Consider the following 11,445-nt stretch of genomic DNA (forward strand, 5'->3'; position numbering starts at 1 on the left):
ACTAACACCTTAAAATACCAAATTCAGACAATAACATGAACAAACTAACTTATCAAAGCAATGGCAGGCTGCTAGTTCAGCGGGGTAAAATTGTTTTTTCTGAATGGAATCTGGTATTAAAGAGAGAATAGTTCACTTTTATTTTCAGTTCAGTTTTAAATTGTAATGTTTCAACAGTGCATGTTTAGAACACACTGAGCATGTTGTAACAATTTACTGTGGTTTTACAATGGACCCAAGAGCAAGACCCGTAGACAATGGGGTAAAAGCTGGAGGCAAAGGTGGTGAGAGGCTGAGGTGAAGGAGGTCAGAGGAAGGAGGCACCAGTAACAGAAAAAAAAAAACCTGTCATGAACCCAGAAAACCACTGAAGAATCATTCAGGCAGTTTGTTCACAGAAAACTTCACTGGAGAGGAGGCGATAGTGCCACCCTGAGATGCAGAAACAATCTGGCAGCATGGAAGAGTGAGTCCAGGGCTTTTGTGCTGCAGTTGATTAGCGTAATAGGAGGCAGGAGTGCATGCAGGACTCCAGCACCAGGAAGCCATGCCCAGCCTCTGAAAGCACACACACAGCAGCAGAAAACAGCCCAAAAAATCCATAAAATAACCCTAAAAAAACAGACAAGATCCATACCACCACACATGTGACTGAATACATGAGACTTGGATTTACTGAGTTTGTAAACAGATCTTTTAATATAGTTGTTCTGTTGTTAACTGCAGATGCCTATAACTTAAGTTTATCAAAAATGTTTTTGATTCTTTGTTTAATAAAAAGGCGTGCAAGAGAAGCAACATTTTCCTCACAAATTCAGCGTAACACACGGTGAGCAGCTGATTATCAAATGATCATGTGAGAGATGAAGTATTATTTTAAGGTGTTCTCCGTAGTGGTGTCAAAGCCATACAGTCTATGTTGTTTTTTAATTGATTCTTATGCAGTGATTCGTCGACACTAACACCTCCGTTCGGATTTTTGAGCTAGAAAACACTTGTCAGTGTGTAGATCTGTTCTCACAGGGCTCTGTGTGTTGTAAACTATGCTTGCTGCTGCTCTAAAGACAACCATTTATGTTTCATCCCCAGTTCCTGTTGTGTTTTGTCTGTAGCTGTATTGTTCATTCTGCGTGAATAGTTGTATGCAGTATAGGGATATGATATAGGATAATATTTCTGTTTTCAGTCTCATCATCTGTGAAACACGTTATAACAGTTTCTCCACCAAAGAGTAAAAAGTAGACACTTGAAATCTACATATTTATGTTACAGTATAATAGAAAAGTTATAGCCTACTAAATTGTGCTAAAAGTGAACTAAAAAGAGCTGAGACTGACACACAAGGCACCAATATACTTCAGTGACGGAAAGCACAGCTTGTTCTCGTAAATTTGAGAGAAATTCCCTGCCTAATGCAGTTTTGACTTTCTTCCACGATGCTACAAAAGCACAAAAGATTAAACAATTATTGTGCACAAGTAAATGCTAACCCTAAGTGTGGAAATATTGTTTTGAAGATTTTTAAAATAATTGCTGTAGACTGCATTTAAATCATTTGAATATGTAGCACACAGTGAGTAAGCAATACATAGATTGGAGCACAAATGATGTTCACTATGGACCAAAAACATAATGAATATGAAATGGAAAAATAAGCTATGGACCAAAAGATTGAGGAAGTCAAGAACAAAAATCCAAATAATGGAATATTAAACTCCTCAACTGACTCATGAACTTCTGTAAGCCTTGGACATACTGTACATAAATGCACAAAAAACATACACATATGCTCAATGCACACTATTTCTGTATATTTGTTGAATAATAGACCTCATTTAGGGTGTTGCTGAAACAGACACCACGGTTCCTTTGCGATGAAGATCTTTGTTTCCTGGATAAACTGGTGTTAGACCAGTGTTAGAGGATACTATTATTTATTTTTTTATCACAATATTCAAAGCCATGGTGTTAAGGATTAAATGGACAATATTTATATTTCTGTATATTTGCAGTGTTGGTGTGATGAACAACAAAGAGTTATCTTTTAAAAGTGACCAGTATATATACATATATATACTGTATATTTTCATCTTGTGTGATGCTTATTTAAATTGTATATTTAAAATGTATCTATTTTGTAGTTTGTGTGGCTAATTCTTGTTGTGGGATGTGAAAATGCTGCTGGGAGGTGAAGTGTTGTCTCATGTAGGAAGCAGCTGGTTTTCTGTTGTGTTCACGAGAGCTGTGTGTTTCTCTGGCTGCACCTGGTGTTAGATGAAGTCCACTCACCTGTCTGCACTTTAGCTTTACTGTTCTGTTTGTTTTCAGCCACACTAGCACCACCTCTGTTTACTGCTGTCTAGCAGGTCAAACTCTCCTACAACACTTCAGTTCATTAAGGAATATCTCTAAAAATAGTTCCAGTCTACATCAGATATACCTGAGATGAATGTGCTGACATGCTAATGTTGTGTAATTTGTATGAAAACACACTAATATGCTCGAAATTATATGCTAGATATTAGCATATTGTCACGCTACCTTTTGACATAAAAACATTATCAGCATACTAACAGCCTAACATTTTAAATGTTATATAAACCGTGCTATCACATCCTAAAGTTGCAATTGTACATGTTAAGATGAATACAAGCTTCCCACTAAAATTCTGCATCAGTGTTGCAAGATGTACGATAATTGTCGTATATGTACGACAATTTTGATCTCTGTACAACGTACAATCAGTAATTCCAAAATTGCCATTGTGACACTTACAATAAGCAGTTTAGTTTACACGTCTCATTTTAACTTATTTCCTCGCTCTTTCGTCTGTGTTTACGCACCACTTCTCACATGATCTCCTTCCAGCCAATCGCATCAATCAGCATGCTGGGAAAAAAAAGTGACGTCAGCCTGTGGGCTGTTGGTTGTAGATGTGTCAAAAAGCCATTTAAATACGTGTTTACAGAAGTTATAAATTCAACATTTTCGTTCTTGTGATTGTGACTGGCGTACTTTGTATGCAATCACACAGCCTCCAAATTCAAAACTGTGCATTTTTGCCCCTCGAGTGGCAAAATGTCTGCTTATTTTCATCCATGAAATAGCTTATTTCCTGTAAGCATAACTGTATTGCTAGTGTGGCTCTAAGTCTTGTTTTATCTCTTGTCTCGTTTTAGTCAGTGAGCGAGGCACTTCCCGCTGAGAGTGTGTCTTGTAAAGATCTCTGTTGTTCATGTCTGTAAATAATCTTGTGTATTCAAACTATTCTGAAGATAGATTTTATCCGTGTGAAGTATATCAATGTCTTAAAATGTAGGCTGTTAAAAGCAGCAAGGTGATAATGAATGTGATAAATGCACTTTTTTCACTAGGACTTCAAAAAAAGTTAGCATTTGTTTTGTTGTCCTCATAGCATAAAAGCAATATCAAGTTATTTAACTGCAGAATAATTTGACACATTGGTGTCAGCTAATAGCAATGATTAGAAACTGCCCCTTACAGCCGGAGGGATTTAATGACTCTTCCTTACAAGTGCTGGAGTGTGTGTGCGTATGTAAATATATAATATATGTGTGTGCGTGTGAGTGTGTGAACTATATATAAGTGTGTAGATTCCTTCTTATTACCTGTGGGTGCAGGGCCTTACTGAGCGCACGTTTCAAGCACTGTCTGTACAGGAGACACGTTTATAAATGTCCCTTTACAGTTTCTTTGTCTCTTTCCTCAGTCATAATATGATTGTATGATATTGAAAATTATTGTAAAAAATAAATTGTGAACATCACAAAAATATTAATAATAAAGAGTGGACAAGCTGCTGTCGAATTCCTGCATTTTTTTTTCATGGTTCAAAACTGAGTAAAAATTCTGTCATGTAGAAAAAGTTAGGTTTTTATACAAATGTGATTATGTCATCAGGAATCTTCCTTAATTAATTAGATAAAACAGAGAGGATTTTACCTGCTAAACATCAGCATGCAAGACTTGTCATTATGCAGACCAAGAGGCAACCTCTGGGGATTAAAATGAAGTGCTTAAAACAGCAGCAAATCAAACAGCCACTTGAGGCTGGCTCCAGAATTGAGTCAGTCCCATAGACATCCATGTTAAAATGTCCCACTTTACAGCAGAAATAAACAGCCTGATATAAAAAAAAACAGTTAATTTCCACCATCATGACAACTTTTCGGGGGTTGAATCTTAATATAATCGATTTTAATCAAGGCTTAAACCTCTCCCACCCTCTCATCCAAATATGGTCACTTCTGGCTCCAAAAAAAACAAGATGGTTGCGGCTGAAATGCCAAACTCAAGGGTTCAAAACAGGAGTTCACAAGCCAAAGGGTGGTGTCATGGTGCCTCTTAGTCCATTATTTTAACAGTCTATGATGCTGACATTAGCAACTAATACATATAAACCAACTTCAGTCAGTGCTTCCTGGCTTACACTTTTTCTTTTCTTCTCAAATAAAAAAAGCTGTATTTTTATGCATTTTATACAATTTTGCACCTTATTTACATTCAAAGTACAAAAAAAATTCTAAAATGAAGCTTTTTTACCATTGGGAATTAGATAAAGGCCAGCGGGCCATCTGGCACCCGCAGTACATTGATTGTCCATGCTGTAGACTTCTGTTTAAAAGCATTTTCTATATAAGTACCTAAATTCTTTGGCTTCTTACTGAAAATTATACAGAACTGGATGAAGACAGATAATGAGTTGCTCATGTTATCTTCTGCAGATTGTTTTCAGAATAAAAAACCTGCACAGGTGGCTTCTGTGTGTAATTCTTTTACTAAGGATTAAATATAGCTGAATATTACAGTAATATAGAAACAGCAGGCATGAAAATAATAAGTAAAAAACACATTTAAAAACATGTACAACGTGTAAGACAATGTTGTGTTACACACATAATTTAATCTGTTCAGCTGAGTTTGATTTATCAAGAACAAAATGGTTCTTCAGGTATCTTAGGAAAGTGGTTCCCAAAATGTGGTCCAGGCACCTGCAGAGGTCCTTGAAGTTATTTTTAATTTTTTTTTTAAGCACAATGAGATTTTTTGATTTGTTCCACTTTCGGCTTTCCAACATATTTCTGTTCATTCCAGTGTTCACAAATATTTCATTTTGTCCCATTTCATACAATCTGTCAATGTGTGGCTGACAGGGCATCTACATTGTAATGCATCCATCTACATTGTAACCCCTCATGCAGAAGACAAATATATTTCAGAAAACAATCAAAAGACTACAGATGCGGGGATACAGTCACTGACCTGAGCCTCTCCGGTCGTTCTGTCTTGTCTCAGATCACAGATCCTGATTCGACATTTCTCTCCGAGCCAGAAGCCCGGATACAGCGGCTCTGTGAATTCAGCTTCAACCTTGTAAAGAAACGTCATTCTGTCTGACACCTCGTAGAATGACAGCGTTCCCTCTCTGAACTTCAGATAAACACCGAGCCTGTGATGACTGGGTTGTGCTGTGAGCTGCACGCTATCACCTTTGTGGCTAACAGAGTATTTTGTAGAACGATCAAGACTCCAGGAATTTGCATTGCCCCCAAATGCTGACACCGAAGTGCGAGATTTTCTGTCTATTCCTTTGTAGGCGAGGGCGATCTCAGCCTTGTCTCCTTCCACCTCTACCTCATAGTAGCAGCGATCGGCCTGCAGCCCCTCCCGGCACAGCACCTGTTGTCGGTGGATGAACCTCTGCGGGTGACGAACAACAGGACTCTTACACCTGAGAGGGCTCAGCCTCACCTCTGTCTCTCCTGCAGAAATAGCCAGGTCTACATGAGCTGTGGTGGGGTCCAGGCTCAGGCTACATGCATCTGAGATAATGAAGAAAAAAAAGTTAAGATAAAATGATCAAGTTGAGTTTATAGATGTGGAAGAAGTACTCAGATATATTAATGCATTAGACTTATTAATATAACACTGTTGAAAAACTCCACTGCAAGTTCTGCCTACTTAAATTAAAATAAATAAGCATTAGTGCATTACTTATTACTTGTCCTCGAGTCACTGCAATGACACATGGTAATCTTGAGACCAAACAGGTAGCCTCCGATGTCTCGTGGAGTATCCCCTGGGGTTACACTGATCACTTGACACCGGCCTCTCCTTTTGACTGACGCAAGCGGCAGGTGCATCTTCAGGAGAAGGGCTCAACAATGCAAGAGACTCAGAGCAGTGTAGAGGATTCCTCTTTGCTCTTCTTTCAGTTTCAGCTCCTGAGGACACGCGGGCCTGGGCCACATGGCCCCACGGTGGCAACCTCTCTCCTGCTATCGACCCCAGATTGGCTAAGCGGTGAAGATGAACCCAGCACGCACCAAATTGACCTTCTGAACACCGTCGTCTGGAAGGTCTGGTGTGCTGAAAGTCGTGTTGGTAAGCCCTTCTGGACATTGGTTCACTTCTCACTGCTAAAGGAGAAGTAAAAGGCTTAAGCCAGTTGAGGTGGACCACACGCTCACCTGTATTCGAGCTGCAGCATCAGAATGGGCAGAAAGGGTTCTCACTAATGTAGACCCTGATTCCAAACAGGGACATATTTCTGCAGTTCAGGGCCACTTGGCAAGTGACACTCCTCTTCCTGCCCTTTACAGTCCATAATCCACCGTAGCTCATTGTCAGTCATTGGGTTTGGGCTAGTTCATCTAGATTATCTGTGACCTTCTGCTGCCAGTGAAGAGGGCCCTTCATAATTAATGGGTTTAGCGTCCCCCTGCACCAGTTTCATGCATGGTCAAATTGACTCAGCTGTCCACAGCTGTCAATTGTCTTCTCCCTTCTTAATATACTCCTCATCATCAATCTCTGTACCAGCATGCCCACTTTCATACCCATTTTCAGTGTTAAAGCGTCATTAGTTACATTAATTACCCAGACTGGTAGTGCCCCATTCTCCTCTTTACAAACCACAGAGGTTAATACCACATTTCATAGCCTCCTGTAGACCTCATGGGGTCGTCCAGACAACCTTAAACTAAGCTAAGGCTAGCTAGCTCTACAACTATGCTGCATGGATCTGCCATTGGTTGCTTCGTAACATTAGCTGATAAAGTAATTTGCAAACGGCAACCTAGTTATCATGGAGCCAATGATTAAAAATAAAATATAGGAACGTTACAGACCGTTATTCTAAATAGGACCATGTTCAGTCTTATGTATGTCACGTCACTGTTTTGCCGATGCCCAGGTGCTACATGGCAGCTATACATTGCAAGCACAAGAAAAAAAAAAGGATGCTGGCTGCATTTCACTCAACGTCCAGCAGTGTCACCTATAAGGATTTTCTGAAAATTACATTCAGAACCTTTTAAGAATGAAAAGCATGAGTCCTGACAGTTGTGACCAATTTATTTATAACACAGAATTGTATTTATCCTGAGGGAAATTGTTGTGCAGCAGTTGCAACACATTATATGATATTATAAGATTATGACATGATTCTTATTGCTGATACTGATGCAGTGATGTCAAGGTGCAAAAAATAAACCTGAGGGGTCGTTAATTAAGAATGGGGAAAAACAGAAATGATTTTACCCCCTTGAGCCTCAAAAACTTTTAAAAGTTTAGAGTCACTCTTGGTGGAGCACCTAACAAGTCTCTGAAATGAGACGCTGCTTTATGTATGGGGCTACAAGTAAGTAGGTTGTTAGTCTAGTAAACTCACACCGCAGGAACTCCGCTCTGGTTTTAGGCTCCACATCCTGTTCAGTGACTGTGTTGTCAGCTCCAGAGAAACCTATGAGATGATGAGATGAGTGTCACTGAGTGAAAACGTTTTGTCGTAGCAGGATATGCATAGATGTTACTAACAGCCTACCATTAAAGTTTCTGTGTAAATGTTACACCTCTGCTTTAACTGCTAGGACACATTTAAATTTCTGCTGGTCAAACTAAACTCCTGTACATCACTATTTGGCACCATGTGTGGAGCACTGCTTAATAAACGCAAAGAAAAAAAAACAAAATATTGTATGATAACTAACAAATATAATTTTCCAGAGGTTAGAAGTGGAGGAACTCTGCACACATATTGTTAAAGTCATTGGTAAACTATCATTCATTCTGTATACTGTAGCTGAAGTTGACATGATTATTATTTTCACAAAAAAAATGCATAAAACCTTTGAAATAAGTATAATTTCCTAATATTTTTGGAGTGGAGTGTTGTGTAAGAGATGCTATTTTATTCAAGTTACAATATTGTGGTTTGGGTGTCTTTGAAAGAGGAGCTCCACACCTGAAGCTAATCCGCCAATTAAGGGGAGCTCACCTGCAAGCTTGCAATTCATTTTGGCTAGTTGAAGTTTTAACTCTACTTTCAATCACTTTACCAAGGGCAGTGTATCATATAATGGTAAAATTGTTAACATCCACAGGAGAGGTGGAAAACCCTCCTCTGAATGTGAAATAATAATCATGGTAGTGTTATAATTTTAAGGGCAAACCATGGGACTGTGAGGTACTGGCTTCATATTCTTGTTGCACGTCGTCTTCCTCTGTCTCTTCTCCTGATTCCTGCTCTTCTTCATCAGCTGTATTGTATATAATAAATAGTGAATAAAAGCCAAAATGCCCCAAAATATTTTTGTAAGACAAGTATGATTGATGTTAAAAGATTTCCACATGTCAACACAGATACGTACCAGTTTCACATATTGAAGCAAATTGTTTGTCACAAAATTCCTCCAGTCGCCTCCCGAGCTGTTCGACAGCTTTCTTTGTAAACTCAAAGGGGAGGAGTGGATCCTCCGAAACCTCACAGAAATGTTGGAGATGGTCTTTTTCACAGAGGCGCCGCAGAGAGGGCCATTCCTGTGAAGAGACAGATATTGAAGAGATCATATCATCCAAAACCAGTTCCTAGCGATGTGATCACAGTACCTGTAAGAAGTGGACATCACTGTCAGACTGAGCCAGGTGATCCAGCTCAGCATCTCTCTTCCTCGTTTCCTCCATCTTCTCCTGCAAAGTCTGAAGGGAGTTCTCAAGCTGAGCTGCTGTCGCCTCCCCCTGACCTCTGATCAGCTCCCTCACTGACATATAATGTCTCTGGAGGGAGTCGATGACGCTCACCAAGATGCTTTCACAGTAGTCCTGTGTTTCTTTGGCCTCCTCCTGTTTTATACACAAGTGCATGGGATCATCTGTTAAATGTCTTCAGTTGTACATTTGGACACAGAGGACATACAGTATGATGTCATTTCCTCACCTGAATCTGTTCAAGTGTCTTCCTCATCTTCTTCCATGTCTTTTCTTGTTTCTGGAGAAACTGCTTGGATTTTGTTTGTATGTTCTTCAGCTCCTCCTTCAGTGGGTTTTGGATAGAAGAACACATTATGTGTTACACTTTATGAAACTAGTTTTAGATCTACCACACCTCAAAAAAAAGCAAATTACTATAATTTTGGTATTGCACTTGGCCACACTGTGATCTTGATAATGTTTCGATTAATTACGCAGCAAGAGATCTGGTAAATTACCTGGGACATGGCCTCTCGGGGAAATTCACACAAGCTCTCCAGCTTTTTCATAGATACAACTGATTAAAAGCTGTCCTTGGCACTCATATACTCCCATATTTAAAAGGTCTACAGCCTGCTAAGTTTGGCTGGGTTACTACCTTAAAGGGGACCTATTATGCTTTTTGTTTTTTACCCCTTTTCTTTATTGTTTTTTTTTTTTTTTTTTGTAGCATTTTTGTGCTTGTAAAATGTCTCCTAAGTAATAAAGCCCAAAGTCCAAGCATAAGGGAACTCTCTCTCCCTCAAAGGGCACTGCTCCTCAGCTGCCTGAAACAGCTCGTTTGAGTTTTAGTGTTTACTTACGTAACTTTTGACATCACAATGTAACAGAATGTGCACAGGGAGAGCCAGCTGACCAATCAGAGCAGACTAGGCTTCTCAGGAGGAGGGACATAAACTCAGACAGACTGTCTAAGACAGAGATGCTGCAGCAGAGGGCAATACGAGACACACTATGTGTTTTTTGAACATTTAAGTATGTAAACTTATAGTAGTAAAACCTGAAAATTAGCATAATAGGGCCTCACTAAACTAGAGACTGTCTTACATTGAGACAAACACCTATGCAGGATATAGGGAGATATTCTGGCAGTAATGGAAAATAATGTCACAACTATGTTTCAATTAGTTTAGAATCACCTAAAACTAAAAAAAATCTCTGTGTTTTTGTTGCCTTAGAATTAGCTGTTTATAACCACACATGGAGCAGATCCGCTGTTGTCCAATGTTGTTTCTAGCCTTGAACTGACAAACCAAACACTGGCATAAGATAGGGCCAGTCACATTTTACTAGATGCCACAAAATAAATGTAGACCAGGGGTGTAATAAATGTAGACCAGGGGTGTAAAGAGGTGGGGAAATGGGCCCTTCCCTCCTTCAGGTCCCCTTATTTGAACCACACCTATTTACATACTTGGCCTGCAGTGGGATCTCAATCACACCCCTGTTAAGTTTCTTGACTGTGTTCTGTACAGTTGTTGCAGTTGCAAAATAATCAAAAACCACTTCAGTGATAGCTCCCACCATGACCACATTTTGCAATAAAACACACAAGAGACTCAAAGGGTGAAAACAATACCAAGCCAGTTGTTGCAGTTGATAAAAACTTTAATGAAAAATTCATAAACTGCACTATTCTTTGTAATTGTTTAACATACCTGTTTCCTCCTCCTCTCCTCCTTCACAGACCCTATGGTGTGTCCCCTGTGCTCAGCTGAAGCACACACTGCACAGACGATCTGCTCGTCAGTGCAGCAGTAGATATCCAGCAGGCTGTTGTGCCTCCCACACAAAGAGCTTTCTGATGATGGTCCTGTTTCTGTACAGCTCCAGGGTCTTTTGGACGGTCCTGAGTGTCTCCTCCTCCCTGTGCTGTCATCATCACACCTCTCTATGTCCCTCACCAAGTCAGCCAGAGTTGTGTTCCTGATCACCTCAGGCCTGGAGGGAAACTTAGAACCACACTCAGGACAGCCGCAGAGACGGTTCTTCCTCTGGTCTTGGTCCCAGCAGCTCTGGATGCACTGCATGCAGAAGTTGTGTCCACAGGGGACAGTTGCAGGATTCCTGAGGACATGGCTGCAGATCCGACAGCAGAGGTGGTTCTTCCTCACAGGGGCCTGAGGCTCTGCCATGTCTGAGAGAAGAAAGGCGTTTGTTACAAGTTTCGTTTCACTTCCCTCTGAAGTTGTATTGTTGGTGTGGTTTGCTGATGTCAGAGTGGAGATGGGTGCGGCTAAAATATTTGAAAAGATTTCAGAGGGAGGGAACAAAGAAAGACTGCTGTAGGAGTGTAATTTGAGAGATGATATTTCTCAGCAGTTAGCTGGTAGGGGGTCATTTTCTGTTTGTACATTTTTTAAACAGATACAACTGTGTCTCTCTTTTGTGATG

At 39.9% G+C, this 11,445-nt stretch overlaps 1 protein-coding gene across 2 annotated transcripts; it reads right to left on the reverse strand.

Annotated features, from left to right (window-relative positions):
- Positions 1-4,777: 4,777 nt before the first annotated feature.
- On the reverse strand, positions 4,778-11,187 carry LOC121950212 (tripartite motif-containing protein 16-like). Of its 2 annotated transcripts, XM_042496151.1 has the most exons (8): positions 10,710-11,187; positions 9,239-9,334; positions 8,911-9,144; positions 8,673-8,841; positions 8,475-8,561; positions 7,694-7,765; positions 6,016-6,440; positions 5,762-5,843 (listed from the first exon to the last, which is right to left on the reverse strand). In XM_042496151.1, the coding sequence occupies exons 1-7, from the start codon at positions 11,184-11,186 to the stop codon at positions 6,034-6,036; spliced, it is 1,542 nt and encodes a 513-aa protein (XP_042352085.1). In that variant the 5' UTR covers position 11,187; the 3' UTR covers positions 5,762-5,843; positions 6,016-6,033. The 2 variants fall into 2 exon arrangements, with proteins under 2 accessions (XP_042352076.1, XP_042352085.1); XM_042496142.1 differs by lacking the exon at positions 6,016-6,440 and having other exon boundaries at positions 4,778-5,843.
- Between the last annotated feature and the right edge of the window lie 258 nt (positions 11,188-11,445).

The sequence above is a fragment of the Plectropomus leopardus genome, chromosome 2, assembly GCF_008729295.1.
Source record: "Plectropomus leopardus isolate mb chromosome 2, YSFRI_Pleo_2.0, whole genome shotgun sequence".
In the NCBI taxonomy this organism is placed as follows: Eukaryota; Metazoa; Chordata; class Actinopteri; order Perciformes; family Serranidae; genus Plectropomus; species Plectropomus leopardus.

Bases quoted from the DNA above. Each gene is read 5' to 3' on its own strand.
- LOC121950212 (XM_042496142.1), bottom strand. From the start codon at position 11,186: ATGGCAGAGCCTCAGGCCCCTGTGAGGAAGAACCACCTCTGCTGTCGG. The intron at 9,145-9,238 runs GTGAGGAAATGA...TGTATAAAACAG, and splicing joins AGACACTTGAACAGATTCAG to GAGGAGGCCAAAGAAACACA. The intron at 5,844-7,693 runs GTGAGTTTACTA...TCATTATCTCAG, and splicing joins CAGAGCGGAGTTCCTGCGGT to ATGCATGTAGCCTGAGCCTG.